The 22,175-nt window shown below is 38.2% G+C and overlaps 1 protein-coding gene across 1 annotated transcript in view; it reads left to right on the forward strand.

Moving 5' to 3' along the window:
- Positions 1 to 21,119, forward strand: part of GPC5 (glypican 5) — a 1,580,781-nt gene extending 1,559,662 nt beyond the window's left edge. The window contains exon 8 of the mRNA XM_027557795.1: positions 20,144 to 21,119. Within this exon, the coding sequence (XP_027413596.1) occupies positions 20,144 to 20,301 (158 nt within the window). The 3' untranslated portion in view covers positions 20,302 to 21,119. The remainder of the gene's footprint in view (positions 1 to 20,143) is intronic.
- Positions 21,120 to 22,175: the final 1,056 nt, after the last annotated feature.

Consider the following 22,175-nt stretch of genomic DNA (forward strand, 5'->3'; position numbering starts at 1 on the left):
TAAAGGATTGCTATCCAAAATATACAAAGAACACTTAAAACTCCACAATAAGAAAACAAACAACCTGATTAAAAAATGGGCCAAAGATCTTAACAGACATCTCAAAAAAGATATACAAATAGCATCTGATCATACGAAAAGATGTTCCACATCACATTACAAGAAAATACAAGTTAAAACAACCATAAGATACCACCATACATCTATTAGAAAGACCCAAATCGGGAACACTGACCCAAATATTGGTGAGGTGGTGAAAAAAATAGGAATTCTCATATCACCGGTGACAATGCAGAATGGTAGAGCTACTTTGGAAGACACTTCGGCAGTTTGTTATAAAATGAAACGTACTCTTACCATTGATAAACCATACTCTTAACCACAAGATCCAATATCCACACTCCTGGTATTTATCAAAAAGAGTTCAAAATCTATCCATACACATAGTCCTAAACAAGGATGTTAGCAGCAGCTTAATTCACAATCACCAGATCTTGGAAGCAACCAAGATGTCCTTCAAGGGGTGAATGGATAAATAAACTGTGATGCATGCCAGAGGTGGATTACTTGGTGCAAAAAAGAAATGAGCTATCAAGCCCTGGAAGACATGGAGCAATTGTGCATGGGTATCACTAAGACAAAGAAACTAGTCTAAAAGTGCTACATTTTGTGTGATACCATGTATGACATTCCAGACCAGGCAAAACCATGGAGGCAATTAAAAAGACCCATGGTTACCAGAAGTGTGGAGAGGAGAGATGGAAAGTACAGAGGACTTTTTAGGACAGTGAAGATGGAGAGCGCAGAGGATTCTTTATGCCAGTGATGGCGAAGGTTGGTTTTTTGTGTGTAGCTAACATTTATTGCCTGCAGTGTGGGCGGCTGCGATGGCACACATAGCACGGCTGAGAGTAGCTACCCCATGTCCGAGGTCAGGGGCAGAAGCTGGGAGGACGCCATGCCCCAGGGGCAGTGGCCAAGAGGAATTACCCCACATCCGAGGTCAGGGGCAGCAGCTGAGAGTGCCAGGCTGCGACGGCTCAGGAACGGCCAAGAGGAGTTACCCCACGCCCGAGGTCAGGGGCAGTGGCCAAGGGTGCCAGGCAGTGACAGCGCAGGAGCAGCTGAGAGGAGCTACCCCAAGTCCGAGGTCAGGGGTGGCGGCCGAGAGTGCCAGGCTGTGACAGCACCAGAGCAGCTGAGAGAAGCTACCCTCCACCCGAGGCTAGAGGCAGTGGCCGGGAGGACCAACCCACAAGGAGCGGTGGCTGTGTGGGCGCAGGAGGGCCTAGAGGAGCTATTCCATGTTCAAGGTCAGGAGGGGTGGTGGTGAGGAGATACCCCTCCTCCAAGGTAAGGAGCAGCGGCTGTGCTTTGCTGGAGCAGCCATGAAGAGATACCCCACATCCAAGGTAAGAGAAACCCAAGTAAGATGGTAGGTGTTACAAGAGGGCATCAGAGGGCAGACACACTGAAACCATACTCACAGAAAACTAGTCAATCTAATCACATTAGGACCACAGCCTTGTCTAACTCAATGAAACTAAGCCATGCCCGTGGGGCCACCCAAGATGGGTGGGTCATGGTGGAGAGATCTGACAGAATTTTTTTGTGGTCCACTGGAGAACGGAATGGCAAACCACTTCAGTATTCTTGCCTTGAGAACCCCATGAATACTATGAAAAAGCAAAATGATAGGATACTGAAAGAGGAACTCCCCAGGTCAGTAGGTGCCCAATATGCTACTAGAGATCAGTGGAGAAATAAATCCAGCAAGAATGAAGGGATGGAGCCAAAGCAAAAACAATACCCAGCTGTGGATGTGACTGGTGATAGAAGCAAGGTCCGATGCTGTAAAGAGCAATATTGCATAGGAACCTGGAATGTCAGGTCCATGAATCAAGGCAAATTGGAAGTGGTCAAACAGAAGATGGCAAGACTGAGTGTCGACATTCTAGGAATCAGCGAACTGAAATGGGCTGGAATGGGTGAATTTAACTCCGATGACCATTATATCTACTACTGCGGGCAGGAATCCCTTAGAAGAAATGGAGTGGCCATCATGGTCAACAGAAGAGTCCGAAATGCAGTACTTGGATGCAGTCTCAAAAACGACAGAATGATCTATGTTCGTTTCCAAGGCAAACCATTCAATATCACAGTGATCCAAGTCTATGCCCCAACCAGTAATGCCAAACAAGCCAAAGTTGAACAGTTCTATGAAGACCTATAAGACCTTTTAGAACTAACACCCAAAAAAGATGTCCTTTTCATTATAGGGGACTGGAATACAAAAATGGGAAGTCAAGAAACACCTGGAGTAACAGGCTAATTTGACCTTGGAATACGGAATGAAGCAGGGCAAAGACTAATAGAGTTTTGCCAAGAAAATGCACTGGTCATAGCAAACACCCTCTTCCAAAAACACAAAAGAAGAGTCTACACATGGACATCACCAGATGGTCAACACTGAAATCAGACTGATGATATTCTTTGCAGCCAAAGATGGAGAAGCTCTATACAGTCAACAAAAACAATTCTAGGAGCTGACTCTGGCTCAGATCATGAACTCCTTATTACCAAATTCAGACTTAAGTTCAAGCAAGTAGGGAAAACCACTAGACCATTCAGATATGACCTAAATCAAATCCCTTATGATTATACAGTGGAAGTGAGAAATATATTTAAAGGACTAGATCTGATAGATAGAGTGCCTGATGAACTATGGACAGAGGTTCATGACATTGTACAGGAGACAGGGATCAAGAAGATCCCCATGGAAAAGAAATGCAAAAAAGTAAAATGGCTGTCTGAGGAGGCCTTACAAACAGTTGTGTAAAGAAGAGAAGCGAAAAGCAAAGGAGAAAAGGAAAGATATAAGCATCTGAATGCAGAGTTCCAAAGAATAGCAAGGAGAGATAAGAAAGCCTTCCTTAGGGATCAATGTAAAGAAATAGAGGAAACCAACAGAATGGGAAAGACTAGAGATCTCTTCAAGAAAATTAGAGATACCAAGGGAACATTTCATGCAAAGATGGGCTCGATAAAGGACAGAAATTTTATGGACCTAACAGAAGCAGAAGATATTAAAAGGAGGTGGCAAGAATACACAGAAGAACTGTACAATAAAGATCTTCATAACCCAGATAGTCACAATGGTGTGATCACTGACCTAGAGCCAGACATCCTGGAATGTGAAGTCAAGTGGGTCTTAGAAAGCATCACTACGAACAAAGCTAGTGGAGGTGATGGAATTCCAGTTGAGCTATTTCAAATCCTGAAAGGTGGTGCTGTGAAAGTGCTGCACTCAATATGCCAGCAAATTTGGAAAACTCAGCAGTGGCCACAGGACTGGGAAAGGTCACTTTTCATTCCAATCCCAAAGAAAGGCAACACCAAAGATGCTCAAACTACCACACAATTGCACTCACACGCTAGTAAAGTAAATGCTCAAAATTCTCCAAGCCAGGCTTCAGCAATACGTGAACTGTGAACTTCCAGATGTTCAAGCAGGTTTTAGAAAAGGCAGAGGAACCAGAGATCAAATTGCCAACATCCGCTGGATCATGGAAAAAGCAAGAGAGTTCCAGAAAAACATCTATTTCTGTTAATTGACTATGCCAAAGCCTTTGACTGTGTGGATCACAAGAAACTGTGGAAAATTCTGAAAGAGATGGGAATACCAGACCACCTGACCTGCCTCTTGAGAAACCTATATGCAGGTCAGGAAGCAACAGTTAGAACTGGACATGGAACAACAGACTGGTTCCAAATAGGAAAAGGAGTGCATCAAGGCTGCATATTGTCACGCTGCTTATTTAACTTATATGCAGAGTACATCATGAAATGCCGGGCTGGAAGAAGTGCAAGGTGGAATCAAGATTGCTGGGAGAAATATCAATAACCTCAGATATGCAGATGACACCGCCCTTATGGCAGAAAGTGAAGAGGAACCAAAAAGCCTCTTGATGAAAGTGAAAGTGGAGAGTGAAAAAGTTGGCTTAAAGCTCAACATTCAGAAAACGAAGATCATGGCATCTGGTCCCATCACTTCATGGGAAATAGATGGGGAAACAGTGGAAACAGTGTCAGACTTTAGTTTTCTGGGCTCCAAAATCACTGAAGATGGTGACTGCAGCCATGAAATTAAAAGACGCTTCCTCCTTGGAAGGAAAGTTATGACCAACCTAGATAGCATATTGAAAAGCAGAGACATTACTTTGCCAACAAAGGTCCATCTAGTCAAGGCTATGGTTTTTCAGGTGGTCATGTATGGATGTGAGAGTTGGACTGTAAAGAAAGCTGAGCACCGAAGAATTGATGTTCTTGAACTGTGGTGCGGAGAAGACTCTTGAGAGTCCCTTGGACTGCAAGGAGATCCAACCAGTCCATCCTGAAGGAGATCAGCCCTGGGATTTCTTTGGAAGGAATGATGCTAGAGCTGAAATTCCAGTACTTTGGCCACCTCATGCAAAGAGTTGACTCATTGGAAAAGACTCTGATGCTGGGAGGGATTGGGGGCAGGAGGAGAAGGGGACGACAGAGGATGAGATGGCTGGATGGCATCACTGACTCGATGGACGTGAATCTGAGTGAACTCCGGGAGTTGGTGATAGACAGGGAGGCCTGCTGTGCTGTGATTCATGGGGTCGCAAAGATTCGGGCACAACTGAGCAACTGAACTGAACATTTATTGAGGCCACAGTTTCATATAATGTTATTTGTTCATAATAATATTTATCAAGTGCCAACTATATAGGGGCTCATACTACACATAAACCAAAGAATCATCCTGGCTAAACACTGAAATTTAAGTACTTATAATAAGTACATATATATGTATATAAGCAGCTGAATTATCTTTATAATGACCATCCTTTGATAGTAGAGATGGTTCTAACTTATTGGGTTCCTATTTACATTGTATAGCATCAGCATATGTTTTTGAACAGTGAAGGTAATCTGCTCCCCGGTGGCGAGTCCCCTTGCCATGTCCTGACTGGGCATCAGGAGACTGGCATCCTATTTATGGTCTATCATCTATTTTCCAAGGAAACTCTGCCATTCAACTCACTTTGCCTGCCTTAGCCTCTAATCTTCAAATAATAACTATATTTTTGTCGATGTAAAAAAAATCACAAAGTGCTCTTTCATATTTATGATTTCATTTAATTTTCACATCTATCCTGGGAGAAGGCATCATTATCATGTAAATATTACAGATGAAGAAACTGAATCTCAATGACTATATGAATTTTCTCAGGTTTCTGGGGCTTGACCTCATCTCCTGTCTATACTCCATTGCTTTCTAGCATGAATTCTGGAAGTCTGGGTAGCTCCAATTTAAATAAATTAAAAAGTGTTAAATGCTTATTTACATATCAAACATTTTCAGTAAGTCATATATTCAAAAATTGTTTCTGCAAAATGTAGGGTACTATGTATAGCTACTTACCAGCCCATAAAAAACTCATAGAAAAAAAGCCATAATCATGACTTTGAGGGGCTTAAAATTAAGTGAATGAGATCAATCTATAAACCCAAATATAAGTGATAAAAAATACATATTTAAGCAGTCTTAAGCTGACTGATGATGACAAGAAAAGACAACCAGTAAAAAACACAGCAGTGTTAACTGCACAGCAGATGGAGACAAGGACAGAAAGAATTCACATGATTGCTGTCAGACAAGTTTATGCCAAAGAACTTCCAGTATTTGGAAAACCATACCATTTATTAGAATATATCACACAGAATTAGATACTGGGGCACCAATGAATTGTGGGTTTGAGAGAGAATGAGTATGGATTATTTATTTATTCCAGGAGATATAACGCAAGAACAGGTGAATTTCCATAAGGGGTCACAGAAGGTGATCCTGTAATTTTCAGCACCCACATAATTCACCTGCTTTCAATATGAGAGTCTTCCCTCTTTACACACAGACCTGTTATTTTCATAATGTCTTGTCAACCCAAAGTAGAGCAAATAATACACTTTAAAATCTTCCATTGTCCCATCTGAATACAAACCTCCAATTGAGAACACCACAAGGGCGAGCAGAGAGCCACCCCCACTCAACAACCTAAGTACTTGTCCTCACAAGTGCTGTGTTTTCTGGTTATTTTCATGAATAATATTGGTATTTTTATCAGGGATGATAGCACTGGCTGCTGCTGCTGCTAAGTGGCTTCAGTCGTGTCCGACTGTGTGCGACCCCATGACGGCAGCCCACCAGGCTCCCCCATCCCTGGGATTCTCCAGGCAAGAACACTGGAGTGGGTTGCCATTTCCTTCTCCAATGCATGAAAGTGAAAAGTGAAAGTGAAGTCGCTCAGTCGTGTCCGACCCTCAGCGACCCCATGGACTGCAGCCTGCCAGGCTCCTCCATCCATGGGATTTTCCAGGCAAGAGTACTGGAGTGGGGTGCCATGCCTTCTCCAATAACACTGGCTAGTTCCCTATAATTTTGTTGAGCTGTCCCTTGGGCTAATAGAATTTCTTCTTAAAAAATAACGTACAAAACATTTAAAGTTTGAAATACTAAATTAAATATATTAATTTATAAAAATACACATGATGACTCAGATATGCAAGCCAAGCTAATCCATTCCCATTTAATAAACATAATAAGTTTTACAGTCTCTCTTGCACAACATTCTCAGATATTCTGACAATATTTTAGGCTCTAAACATTAGCTACTTAATATTCTTCAGTTACTGAAGTAAAACAGGCAAATTTTGTCTGAAGTTAATTTTCACATTTCATTGGGAGAAAAACTACCTCCTTCTCCGTGTTCACATTTTATTTGATGCAGCTAATTTTTAGCAAATACTAGTAAGTGAACGGAGAAGGCAATGGCACCCCACTCCAGTACTCTTGCCTGGAAAATCCCATGGACGGAGGAGCCTGGTGGGCTGCAGTCCATGGGGTCACTAGGAGTCGGACACGACTGAGCGACTTCACTTTCACTTTTCACTTTCATGCATTGGAGAAGGAAATGGCAACCCACTCCAATGTTCTTGCCTGGAGAATCTCAGGGACGGGGGAGCCTGGTGGGCTGCCGTCTATGGGGTGGCACAGAGTCGGACACGACTGAAGTGACTTAGCAGCAGCAGCAGTAAGTGAAAATGTCATTTATTTAATCAAGGCCCAACCCAATATCTTAAAGATACACATTATGGATTTAACAAAAAGTCCAAATAAAAGAGAATATTTAAAGGGCCCAAATTGTGGTAGGACTCAATTTTCCAATTATTCCCAGAGCTCTGTGGCTAGATAGGCCTTCTCCTGGTACATTTAACAAGCTTTACAAAATTATATAGCAAATGCACCATGGATTAGGCAATGCAAAGGCAAAAGAAGCTGCCTTCCAGTCTTCCAAACATGCATTCAGTCATTCTTCCATAAGGCACCAGGCTGTTTTGCACTATTTTCTATCAGTGGGGAGTGAACAGTCAGGCTTTACTGGTAAGTTCCTGGCTAAAATGGAACAATGCTCAGTAGTTTTGATGAAAATAACCACCATAAAAGCAGGAACACCAAAACCACCTGAACTACACCAGTGTGAATGGACAAAAGAGACCTAGACTTATCCAAAGAGTCAAGATGGAGCTGCAGTCACAGACAGAAAACGAACTTACGGTTACCAAAGAGGAACAGAGGACAGGGTAAATCAGGAGTTTGGGTTTAACACATATACACTACTGTATATATAATAGATAAGCAACAAGGACCTTCTATATGGCACAGAAAACTCTACTCAATATTGTGTAATAATCTATATGGGAAAGAATATGAAAAAGAATTGTTATGTGTACATGTTTAATTGAATCACTTTGCGATACACCTGAAATTAACACAACACCACAAATCAACTCTACTCCAACAAAAAAATTAAAAAAAAAAAAGTTTCTCACACTTTAAAAAGTTTCTCAAGTTAAAAAATCTAGTTTCAGTGACCAGATGCTGGAAATATTGAGCAAGTTGCCTTCAAGATGATAGACTGATCAAACACATTTAATTTTACTCCCTCCTGCCATCCCACTAAAATACAGTGTAAGGATTACTTTTAACAAAAATATAAAATTTACTGAGAGCCGAGGAAATAGAAGAGGTGATGATAACAACATTTGGAAACAATAAAGCTAATGGATGAATAATGAATATGTAGGAAGCCCAGGGAAGGCAATTGACAAGCAACATTGAAGAAAGCAGAGAACGAACCAAATTTGTTCAACAACATCTTCAAAAAATACAGGAATAGGCATCATCTGTCACCACTGGCAAGAAGGAGCTCACATAACAAAAGAAGGACTAGTCAATAGCTATATCATTCAATGATTTCTTTCTCCACTTCCGACTGATCAGTCCATCTCTCCCATATGTCAGTATGCTACAGGAAGTATAATCTAGAAAGGGTCTCTGGACTGGGCGCAGCTGAAGGCAGGAATATTATTCTCCAAAAAAAAGATAACTGGAAAATTTATACACACATACATACACATATATATAAATAATGAATGTTGAGACCTATACCCTCCCCCAAGCCTGCTCTCACCTGGCTCCCAGAATTCCTGCAGGCAAGGAATTACTCTTAGGCAAGATATCAAAAATTCTCTTCTGAGAGGATCTAGCTTAAGAAGAAACAAAGACAGTTAAAGGGGACCTGGCAGACTTCTGGTCTAAAATATTTCTGTTTCTTCACCCCTTTGTGCACATAGTAGGACTACATATCCCTGTCCCTTGAGGTTAGAGTCATGTGATTAGCTTTGGCCAATAAACTCAGTAAGCAGAAATGTTAGGTACTCCTTCCAGATGAATGCTTTTAATTGTCAATTTGTTTCTCCCCTCATCTCCCTTGGTTCTGTTGACCATGGATGGATGTCTCCATAGGGATGTGAGGTACTTAGTTACAATGCACAGGGTTACCAGAACTGGCAGTAGACACTGCTGCCAATACTTAGGAGGCATTTGGTTTTTCAGCCTTAATTACCCTATCCAACTGACACAGGCAGCTTCCTCAACAGACATGGAAATAAGATCACATTTGTCTACTAATTACTGAGTCCTATGAAGATTATGGCATCCGGTCCCATCACTTCATGGGAAACAGATGGGGAAACAGTGGAAACAGTGTCAGACTTTATTTTTTGGGGCTCCAAAATCACTGCAGATGGTGACTGCAGCCATGAAATTAAAAGACGCTTCCTCCTTGGAAGGAAAGTTATGACCAACCTAGATAGCATATTCAAAAGCAGAGACATTACTTTGCCAACAAAGGTTCATCTAGTCAAGGCTATGGTTTTTCCAGTGGTCATGTATGGATGTGAGAGTTGGACTGTGAAGAAGGCTGAGCGCCCAAGAATTGATGCTTTTGAACTGTGGTGTTGGAGAAGACTCTTGAGAGTCCCTTGGACTGCAAGGAGATCCAACCAGTCCATTCTGAAGGAGATCAGCCCTGAGATTTCTTTGGAAGGAATGATGCTAAAGCTGAAACTCCAGTACTTTGGCCACCTCATGCAAAGAGTTGACTCATTGGAAAAGACTCTGATGCTGGGAGGGATTGGGGGCAGGAGGAGAAGGGGACGACAGAGGATGAGATGGCTGGATGGCATCACTGACTCGATGGACATGAGTCTGAGTGAACTCCGGGAGTTGGTGATGGACAGGGAGGCCTGGCATGCTGCGATTCATGGGGTCGCAAAGAGTCGGACACGACTGAGCAACTGATCTGATCTGATGCACACACCCAGAGTTCTAACCAAATTTTCACTTTGACTTCTTAAACAACCATGAATCAGGGATTACACTTATATAAGGGGCTGCATGGAGCCCCCCATATATCGACAAGCAGAAAAAAAAATTGTATTAGAGACTACAGTACTTTGAAAAAATACTGTAATTAGTGTCTTAATAAAGTCTGAGAAGTCTCAAACAAAAACAAAGGGGAGATATAGAGGAAAAATATCAAGTTTAGTAAATCTAAACTCTGAATACAAGAATGAAAACCTCAAGAAAAAAAATTAAGCTTAAGTAATCCCCTAGAAGAGAAAAATGATAGAAACTAGAAGAGAAAACCAGAGGACACTTTCCAGAAATCCAACACTTAAATAATGGGACACCCAGACATTGAGAATATGGTAAACAGGAAATCATCAATAAAGAATTCAAAAACATTTCCCAAGATGGACATGAGTTTGTAGGTTTCACTGACAGCCCAACACAGTGCATCCAATATCCAATAGACCCACACCAAAGGACATCATAATGGAATGTCAGAATATAGTGAAAGAGACACAATATAAACAAATTTTCTCATCTATGAACTTGATACATCTGTTTATTTAGGTCTTGTTTTATGTCCTTAGATAAGGTTTGCTGTAGGGATCATGGTTTTCCTTTAGTATTGACATTTAATTTTATTGTGTTACCAAAAATTTCAAATTTTTTGTTTAAAATTCCTTGTTATTTGCTTTGTGCCCTGCTATGTGATCCCTTTTGTTAACGTCTTAGGTATACTTTAAAACAATATTTACACAGTATATCCACTAGTCATTAACTACATTAGGCTATCTAATTATGCTAGCTAGCTATATTTATTCATTTATTAGACCACTTGTGAAAGCTTGTATTTGGGTCTGGTGTAGTAAGTTATACTCCTTCTTCTGAGGTTAGAACCAATTGAAATATAAGTACTACACGTCAGACAGATAAAAATAAAAATATCAGCTATTTTACTGTTAAAAACTGGACTAGATAATGTACTGACATATGATACTTATTATTTTATCCAAGAATTACTTTCAGGTCAGAAGCATAGCTAGAAAATCAGGTCCTTCCTGCAGAAAGAGTTAGTTTCAACTCATGGTGAAGAGCAGGGTAATATGCATTCTCACATTTCTCAATTCAAAAGAGGATGAGAAATTTAAAAGTTAAGCATTTTGGTTCTTCATCCCAACTTAGTGATCAGGGCAATCTGTTCTTTTTCCATGTGAAGGAGTTGGGGTACAGGGCAAAGAGATACTAGGATTATTACTAGAATCATGGCTGGAAGTCAGTGGAGTTCTTTTCCTGGCCTAAAGAGGTGGATGACCAAGTCATCCATATCCTCACTAATTTTCATTTGCTTGAGCTATCAGGTAATGAGATAGCAAGATTAAAATTTTGTTTTAATGTTGAATGTTTGTGTGTCCATTTTGCTTTGTTATTTTATCCAATTCTTTTCCTTTATTAATATTGATTTATTTTGAAAATAGGATCTTAGGCACAGAATTGTTATATCTATATATTGAATTATTTCTTTTGTTATTATGTGAAGACTTTCTTTACCCCCTTTAATGTTCAAAACTCATGTCTTTTATTAATATAATGACATCACCTTTCTTTTGGTTATTATTTACTTGTAGTGTATTTTTCTAAGCTTTTACTCTCACCCTTTATGTATCATTTTATTATGGTGCTAAATTTCTTTTGAAATCCAAACTGAGTGTCTGTTTTCTAATTGATGCAGTTCATTTCATTTAGAGATTACTAAATTATTTGCATATGGCTTTAACATCTGATTTTGCGCTTTGGGCATATTTGTTTACGTGTTTATTTTTTCCTGACTTCTATTGGATTTTATTAATCCCCTTTGCTTTAATGGATTAGGAATATATATGTTCCATATGAAGTTTTTAAGTTCTTAGCCTTGAAATTTTGACATTCATTAAAGTACACATTTTTCTTGACAAAACCTAAAGTAAATATTTCTCACTTCTTCCCAGAACATACAAATACTTTAGAATGTTTTAAAAATTGTTTGTAAATATTTTAATTATATCTTTTAAAATTATATCTAAATTAATCATTTTGTTATTGTTTTCTTAACCAACATGCTTATATACAGTAACCTAGCTAGATGTTTGCCAATTACTTTGAACACTATTATATTAATAACTTTCATCCCACTCCATTTGTGCTGTTTATTTTTACATACATTTTTAATAATACTTTAGAATCATTTGGGGAGTATTAAAAGCACTCTTTGTTAAAATACATTTATTTATGCCTTTATTTTTTCCATACTATATAACTTTGTATAGAATTCTACATTCTTTCACAGTTAGAATTTTTATTTTAGCTTCTATTATTGCTTTTGAAAATTAATATAATATTTTGTTCTGTTAAAAGCTATCTGCCCTTTCTCTCGAGTGCTTTAAAATTTTTCTATTTTTGGTACATTGAATATTACCACTATGTGTCCAGGTAAATCTTTAGTATATCTTAATTTTTAATAGTATTTAACCCCATATTATCACTGAGTTAGGATATACAAATCTTTTGTGACTTCACTAGCAATATCTGATCAGTCTTATACTCTTCACAAATAATTTACAGAATCACTAATTTTAATTGTTTCAATACTTGTAAATTCTTACAATTAAGTCTGTAGTATATAAATAAGGACTAGTATATTTAATAAACTTTATAAAGAGCCCCCTGCCAATGCAGGAGATACAAGAGACACAGCATCAATCCTTGGGTGGGAAGGTCCCCAGGAGGAGGGCATGGCCACACACTCCAGTGTTCTTCCCTGGAGAATCTCATGGACAGAGGAGACTCGAGGCCTACAGTCCATAGGGTTGCAAAGAATCAAATGTGACTGAAGTGACTTAGCACACATAATATTTGGTCTTTATTATCAATTGCACAAAATGGCACTTAAAATTTTCTATTTAAAAATTATTTCTAGAAATGTCACAAAACTTGTTTTAAAAAAACTCACAATAGTAATACAAAATTGCTTAAAATAATTAAAGAAAAGAAAGTGAAGTTGATCAGTCATATCCGACTCTTTGTGACCCCATGGACACCAGGCTCCTCTGTCCATGGGATTTTCTAGGCAAGAGTACTGAGTGGGTTGCCATTTCCTTCTCCGGGGATCTTCCCGACCCACGGATCGAATCCAGGTCTCCCACATTGTAGACAGACACTTTACCGTCTGAGCCACCAGGGAAGCATTTTTCATATGAGATGTATGTTTCCTTTCTAAAGTCTTCAGAAATCAATACCACAAATTGAGGAAAAAGATCTGGATGGTCATTATGGAATAAAAAATAACACTAGAAACTGAAAAAATAAAAAAATCCAAACAGTATTTTCTCTGCTAAAAACTCTATCCTGAAAAATAAAAGCTAATTACTATTAATTGTTCAGTTCAGTTCAGTTCAGTCGCTTAGTCATGTCCGACTCTTTGCGACCCCATGAATCGCAGCATGCCAGGCCTCCCTGTCCATCACCAACTCCCGGAGTTCACTCAGACTAACGTCCATCGAGTCAGTGATGCCATCCAGCCATCTCATCCTCTGTCGTCCCCTTCTCCTCTTGTCCCCAATCCCTCCCAGCATCCGAGTCTTTTCCAATGAGTCAACTCTTCACATGAGGTGGCCAAAGTACTGGAGTTGCAGCTTTAGCATCATTCCTTCCAAAGAAATCCCAGGGCTGATCTCCTTCAGAATGGACTGGGTGGATCTCCTTGCAGTCCAAGGGACTCTCAAGAGTCTTCTCTAACACCACAGTTCAAAAGCATCAATTCTTCGGCACTCAGCCTTCTTCACAGTCCAACTCTCACATCCATACATGACCACAGGAAAAACCATAGCCTTGACTAAACGAACCTTTGTTGGCAAAGTAATGTCTCTGCTTTTCAATATGCTATCTAGGTTGGTCATAACTTTCCTTCCAAGGAGGAAGCGTCTTTTAATTTCATGGCTGCAGTTACCATCTGCAGTGATTTTGGAGCCCAGAAAACTAAAGTCTGACACTGTTTCCACTGTTTCCCCATCTATTTCCCATGAAGTGATGGGACCAGATGCCATGATCTTCGTTTTCTGAATGTTGAGCTTTAAGCCAACTTTTTCACTCTCCACTTTCAATTTCATCAACAGGCTTTTGAGTTCCTCTTCACTTTCTGCCATAAGGGTGGTGTCATCTGCATATCTGAGGTTATTGATATTTCTCCCGGCAATCTTCATTCCAGCTTGCGTTTCTTCCAGTCCAGCGTTTCTCATGATGTACTCTGCATATAAGTTAAATAAGCAGGATGACAATATACAGCCTTGATGTACTCCTTTTCCATTAATTGTTGGAGAGCAACCAATAATCCATTTGATAGAGAAACAAGCAATAATAATCCCTGATATTACCCAGAACTGAAATATCTCAATATATCATAATACTGTAAAGTAAACTTTGGTTTACAGTCATAATCTCCTATTAATGTTTTAACTCACTGTTTAACTTACTAACAATTAAAATTACTTCATTATTCTCACATAATTTGTCAAAAAGGAAGACTATGCTTGGTTATAAAGCATCAACCAAAAGAACTATAAATAAATTTCACACTTTTTCTCACAGAGAACAGAATAATAATCCTATTAGTCAGACCCTGAATATCAAATAGAAGATCACAGAGGTGACATTCCATAAGGGTTCATGATTATCACAGACCTTGTCTCTTCAACCATACAGTCACTCTGCTCTTGTTACTGGATTACATGGAAGCCCCCAAGGAAAACTGGAAAATAAGAGCATTTTTTTCAGGATACACCCTAGATTAAAGTGACTCAATAGTCTGGGTGGGTCTATCAATTATATTTCCTAAGAGATAAGAATGGATTAATCATTTAAAAAATGGTAAACTGTTACATAAACCATATCAGATTTGTTAGACACCCAAATGTCCAGTCAATATACATATGGCTAATTTTAGTATAAATGACCATTCAAGTCTATCAAATAATGACCAAGGGTAATAGTTTTTATTGAATGTTACAAGATCCATAGCAACTTTATTTAGCAAGTACTTGCTAAGTTAATATTCTCACACTGAATCTTGGCTATTACATTCACTACTTTTCTCTCAGATGTAAAATTCCAGGTTTGCACCTAATTCTAATATTTTATTCTATATTCTGTGTTGCTGCAGTATAATTTTATGTCTTTATATTAAAAGAGATTGAACTTAAGAAAGTAAATATTTTTCCAAAGAAATCATACAAATGTGAACAGATACATGAAAAGATGCTCAACAGCACTAATTATGAAGAAAATTCAAATCAAACCCACAATGAGATATTGCTTCACAACTGTTAGAATGGCTATTATCAAAAACAGTACGTGAACTGAAAACTTCCGGATGTTCAAGCTGGATTTAGAAAAGGCAGAGGAACCAGAGATCAAATTGCCAACATCCATTGGATCATCGAAAAAGTGAGAGAGTTCTAGAAAAATATCTACTTCCGCTTTATCAACTACACCAAAGCCTTTGACTGTGTGGATCACAAAAAACTGTAAAAAATTCTTCAAGAGAGGGAAATATCAGACTACCTGACCTGCCTCTTGAGAAATCTGTATGCAGGTCAAGAAGCAACAGTTAGAACTGGACATGGAACATACGACTAGTTCCAAATTGGGAAAGGAGTATGTCAAGGTTGTACATTGTCACCCTGCTTATTTAACTTCTATGCAGAGTACATCATGTGAAATGCCAGGCTGGATGGAGCACAAGCTGAAATCAAGATTCCTGGAGAAATATAAATAACTTCAGATATGCAGATGACACCACCCTTATGGCAGAAAGTAAAGAGAAACTAAAGATCCTCTTGATGAAAGAGAAAGAAGAGAGTGAAAGAGCTGGCTTAAAACTCAACATTTAGAAAACTAAGATCATGGCATCCAGTCCCAGCACTTCATGGCAAATAGATGGAGAGACAATGAAAACAGTGACAGACTTTATTTCTTTGGCTCCTAAATCACTGAGGATGGTGACTGCAGCCATGAAATTAAAAGACGCTTGATCCGTGGAAGAAAAGCTATGACCAACGTGGACAGTATTAAAAAGCAGAGACATTATTTTGCCGACAAAAGTCAGTCTAGTCAAAGCTATGGTTTTTCTAGTAGTCACATATGTATATGAGAGTTGGACTATAAAGAAAGCTGAGTGCCAAAGAATTGATGCTTTTGAACTGTGGTTTTGGAGAAGACTCTTGAGAGTCCCTTAGACTGCAAGGAGATACAACCAGTCCATCCTAAAGGATATCAGTCCTGAATATTCATTGGACTGATGCTGAAGGTGAAGCTACAATACTTTGGCCACCTGATGTGAAGAACTGACTCCTTGGAAAAGTCCCTGATGCTGGGGAAGATTGAAGGCATGAGGAGAAGGGGACAACAGAGGATGAGATGGTTGGATGGCATCACCGACTCGATGGACGTTAGTTTGAGCATGTTCCAGGAGTTGATGATGGACAGAGAAGCCTGGCATGCTGCAGTCCATGGGGTTGCAAAGAATTGGACACCACTGGATGACTGAACCGAACTGATTATCAAAAAGACAAATGATAAGTATTGGCAAGGATGTGGAGAAAAGGGGATCTTTGTGCACTCTTGGTGGGAATGCAAATTGGTCCAATCACTATGGAAAACAGCATGGAGGTTCCCAAAAAATTAAAATATAGAATTATCATATGATCCAGCAATTCCATATCTGGATATATACCCAAAGGAAATGAAAACAGGATCTCAAAGAGATATCTGCACTCCCATGTTCACTGCAGCATTAATCACAATAACCAAGATACAAAAACAGCCTGTCAATAGATGAATGGATAAAGATATATTGTATATAAAAACAATAGAATGTTATTCAGACATGAAAAAAGAAAATCCTGCCATTTGCTATGACTTAGATGAAGTTTGAGGGCATTATCCTAAGTGAAATAGGTCAGACAGAGAAAGATGAATGCTCTGCTACATCACTTGTATCTATAACTTAAAAAAAAAAGCAAACTCACAGAAACAGGGTAGATTGATGACTGCCAAGAACTGGGAGGTAGGGTAAATGAGATGTTGTTCAAGGGTACAAACTTTCAGTTATAAGATAAATAAGTTCTGGGTATCTAATGTCAAGCACAGTGACTACAGTGATTAACACTGAATTATATATTTGAAAGGGCTAAGTGAGTAGATCTTAAATGGTCTCACCACAAAAAAAAAAAAAAAGGTAGTTATGTGGCATGCTGGAGACATTAACACTATGGTGACAATCATTTTATAAAATATAAGTACATCAAATCAACATACTGTACACATTAAACTTACATAATGTTATGTCAATTAATATCCCAATAAAACTGTGGGAAGGGAAAATCAAATTGAAGTGGAGAAACATTTTTATGGTTTTGCAATTTTCTGTCCTGAATTAAAGTTATCAACTTATTCATTCACCTACTTATTACTAAATGCTTACTCAGTGAATACAAAAATCAGTGATAGATTCCCTGTTCTTAAAGAAAGGCAGCCATAGACTGAGTTCAAAGATCCTTAAAGACCATGCAAGTATGTGTATAAAATAATATCAAAACATTCTTCTGCACTAATATCTACTTTTTGAATCTTTTAAAGTAAGTAAATGCACAATTTTCTTAACCTAGTTCCCTACTAGTAGACACTTAATGGCTTATGACTTTTCACTAATAATGCACAGATTATTTTGTGAATAAATATGTGCATATTTTTAAAATTATTCCCATGGGATTTTTCCACTAAAGCAGAATTTGGGTGTCTAGGTAAGTGTACATTTTAAACACTTTTGCTATATTTTGGCAATCTTCCTTAATAAAGGGCTATATCCTTGCCAAACTGGTTGTCATCACCTCTCTGTCCTGCCTTTGTCAATTGGACAGTAGGTTAACTGACACCTCATCTTGTATAACATAATATTACTTCATAGCACCAACCATCAGGCAAGTGCCCAAATTTTAACATTTCATTTGTTTTTGTAATAGCATGGCTATCTGTCTACCTCTTCCAGACTGCAAGCCACTGAGGGCAGAAATATGAATTTATTGCTATCTTTGTGTGTTGCCATTAGGCGTAGAAAAGTTTATTTTAAATTATTTCATTTTTGTTTATTTTTTTTATTTTTTAACTTTACAATATTGTATTGGTTTTGCCATATATCAACATGAATCCACCACAGGTATACACGTGTTCCCCATCCTGAACCCTCCTTCCCTCCTCCCTCCCCGTACCATCCCTCTGGGTCATCCCAGTGCACTAGCCCCAAGCATCCAGTATCATGCATTGAACCTGGACTGGCAACTCGTTTCATATATGATATTATTCATGTTTCAATGTCATTCTCCCAAATCATCCCACCCTCTCCCTCTCTGCAAAATCATCAAACTGATTTTTCTTTTATGGGTCTTTGGCTGAGCTTTAGTATAATTTGTAAGCTTAGTGAATTAAGTTCCTTTAAGAAAACAATCACTACATCAGATCATTGTGGCCTTGGCCTTCTTGGCATGCAAAGATTTCTTAACAGAAGTTCAGGCCAGGTTGTGATTTGATCTGAAACTGCAGCCCTGACTGCCAAGCTCTTCAAGAGATCTTTCATTCTTTCTATATAATTCTTATCTCAAGGGACCATCATCCTTAGAACTATCGCATTTATTGGTAATACCTCTACCTCCAATGTTAAAATGGCATCTGACTGAAGATGAGATAATCCCTCCTCGTATTGCCTGACTCGCAGACATAAGACTTAACATCTTTCTATTTTCATATTTGTACTCACCACAGTACCCTGAAGCCCAAACCAGTGCCTGGCTCATGAATGAATGAGGAAAATACTGACTTCAGAAGGCATACGAAAAAGTTTTTCATGAATCCAGTCCAGGCACTTCTTCACAGTGCTTTAAAAAAGAAAGAAATCCCTTAAAGCTCAAATTTATGTAGTTATCTTGGAAAAAATTTTAATTGCCTAGAGTCCACACAGCTCCTTGTTATATTCTAACATAACAAGGAGTATAAAACCATGACTAAAATATGCACACTCTTCTCCAGTCTCCATAAAAAAAAAAAAAAAGGAATTGCTGGTTTATTCATCTTGCCTAATGACATAGAAGGGCAAAACAAGTACCCAAACAATGAATAATAACACAAGCACTCAGACTGTAAAATCGATATGTCAGATCAGTAGAGCTGAGCTTCGTTTTAATGCTCTCATCCCTGAACGCAGTGGAGCTTACTTTCTGAATTATATATATGTATTGACCTAATTACATAAATATTGACTTTTCCTTATATGAAGCTTTTTTTTTTCAGTCTCACTGTAATTACGATGTCAATACTTGTGGCCCTAGTAACATTGAATTTAAACCTGTTAATTGTGACTGATGGTGGCACACCATGAGATAATCCAGACAGTCTCACAGTCTCAGCACATGGGTGACACTGGATAGTAACTGATAAATCAGGAATTTCTTAGGGGTATCATAGTAAGGTAAACTTCTTTAAGAACATAATCTTAAAGGATGAAATAATTATTTCATCCCCAATAATTGGGGAGCTGGCCTCCTCCTCAGTTTGTTGGGTTTTACAACACACAGAAGTAATAACCAGGTTGTGACTAGATTTCGGTCTATAATGTTGTACAACATTTTTTTTTCTTTAATCAAACACTTCATCCCTAACTTCAATCCCCAACCCATCCTACTACTAAATTCTTTGATCTACTGACAGATATCTATACCCCTATCCCCATAGCTCTGCGTGTGTATAAAGGGTATCATTTAATATTTATTATTCTTTGATATATTTCAGTGAGGATCTGTGAATAGTTTAGCCTAATACAAAATATGTGTATAAATTCTACTTTTTAAAAATGTCCAATTTAATTACCTCTCCTTACATGGCTTTATTTTCATAAGAAAAGATTTCACACAGTTCCTACCACTGTTACATCTCTGGGCCAAGCACTGATTCTATAACTCAAGACATTTTAATTACATTTCTTTACTTTGATAACATTAGATAAATATTCCAAATGCTTTCAAAAAGCTAGATAGTGCTTTTTACTTTGTTCTCATAAAGTTTCTGAGCACTCCCACTCAAGGTCTTATACGTTCCAATTTAAGAAATGCAGAAGTATGTGTCATATTCATCGTTTAGAGTCAGGTGAAACACATAGGGAATGCTATACAAAAAGATTAAAAACAGTCGTGTCCACAATTTGGGTAGAGATTCATTCTAGAAGGATCATGGTGAGGTGGTATATCCATCATTCCATGATTTTCTCATTTGCCTCTACAGGGATGCCAGAGGAGATGAACCTCAGTGACGTGAAGCAAATCCATCAAACAGACGGTGGTAGTACTTTAGACACAACGGGAGCAGGATGTACAGCCGCAACTGAAACTATGGCACTGACTCTGATGGGTGTAGTCATGTTATTTCCTGGGCTTTTGTAACAGCTCTTCTGCCCCGATACACATGTCTTAGTGGAGTCTTGATTTCTCCCTTCTCTTGCTCTAAGTGGAATAAGGTATCTTTTCAAATGTAACAATTTTATTTACGAGAAGGTACTAACTTCTTGGAAGCCAAGTTGGCATGTTGACAAAGTACCTAAAAATCAACGTTTACATGATAGACCGTTTGAAAACATGTCTTCTTTGAATCTAAAATATGAATCTAGCTTAAATGTTCTTAATCGCTAACATGTTAAACCTGCAAATGTGAAGAGCATGGAAGTGACTTTGAATGAGAAGGATTTAGTATGTCTGTAACTTTACTATTCTCAATTCCAACCTCTTCCTTTTTAAAAGAAAAAAATGTTTTCAGCTGAAGGTGTATTTGCAGGATGATGAAAACAATACATAGCTTTTCTTAAAATACTGGAATCAGAATTTCATTAACTGAATCAGAAACAAACAATGGCAAGTAGTATGCATGCATTTTCAAGATATTCTTCCATTTTTATAAGGTATAGAAAGAAATGACTGAAAGCCTATAAATTATAGAGTAGATTGCAAGGAGCATTTCACATAATTTCATTGAAGATGCTTGATGATTTTTATCCACTGTAACTAAGCCACTGACAAACGTAAAGCTGAGTATTTTGATAGCATCTGATTTGTATCCCATTATATACAAAATGTATCTTTGGTATTGTGACTGTGTTCCCTCCTATCTCTCTGCCTCCTAATGGACTTATCTATGTTGCAAAGCACACGCCTGCTCTAGGAATATCTCTAATAAAGCTGTTAATTATTTGGTGGAAAATTTTAAAGAATATTGATCATTTTCTCCTAGAAAAAATGATATATTCATCCATTTTCAAAATGTTACTTCAAAAATTTGCTGTTTTTTAAAACTTGATATTGAACAATTGTCTATATATTTCCAAAGTTCCTATGAATATCTAAAGATGCACTAATATAGAAAACATGGCATGCGCTATTTTAGCTCTTTTCGTATTTTCACATAGCAGAGCCACTAATCCAAAGTCCCTGACTTCCCAGTTGAGATAAGATGCCTCAGCAGACACTGTGCTTATCACTGTACTTAAGGAGAAAGAGATAAGTCAGCTTTTATTAGGAAGTATCATATCCAGTCAATAGCCAGAAAATATAATTAATACAAACCGACAGAACAGAAAAGAGAAGTGCTGAACTTATAAAATTTTTAAAAAATCAAAAAGATTTCAAATGACCTCTGAAAAAGAACTGACAGGGACTCAATCAACAAGCATTTGCAGGATGAAATCAATCTGTCCAAATAAGGAAACTATATGATAAAACCCTATTCTCCCTCAGGTTCTCAATTATTGATGAGAACCTGGTGATGGTCAACTTACACCACAGTATTTTTAAACTGCCAAGATAAGTCAGATTTTTCTTGTCTGTTCAAATATGACTCTGAACTGGAAGTGCTATTCTACCTGCCAATTCTGGATGCCATTTTCCTAGGCTTCCACTCCGCCTTAACATGATCTGCTTAGATTTTAGCACATTTGCACCACCATACTCCAAACATTAGAAACCTAACACTTTTTTAAATTTTAATTTCAACTTCAACTCTTCATTTAAACAGCTCTGAAATGTGTAATATGAGGTCAACCATTTGTGGCCCTCCAGCCCAAGCCACAGTTGGGTTGCCATGGCAGCACTTCTGACCCAAACCTGAAGGGTCTTTAGAAAAGCCAACTAAATAACATGGTTCAGCAGTCTAATATGTACCTGGATAATATTAGTTGATAAAAGATAATTTTAGGTATTGTAGGAAATGATTAAAAGCAGAGTAGTAACAAAATTGATAGTATGAATGAATATCTTTTTATCAATTA

This window comes from Bos indicus x Bos taurus, chromosome 12 (assembly GCF_003369695.1).
Source record: "Bos indicus x Bos taurus breed Angus x Brahman F1 hybrid chromosome 12, Bos_hybrid_MaternalHap_v2.0, whole genome shotgun sequence".
In the NCBI taxonomy this organism is placed as follows: domain Eukaryota; kingdom Metazoa; phylum Chordata; class Mammalia; order Artiodactyla; family Bovidae; genus Bos; species Bos indicus x Bos taurus.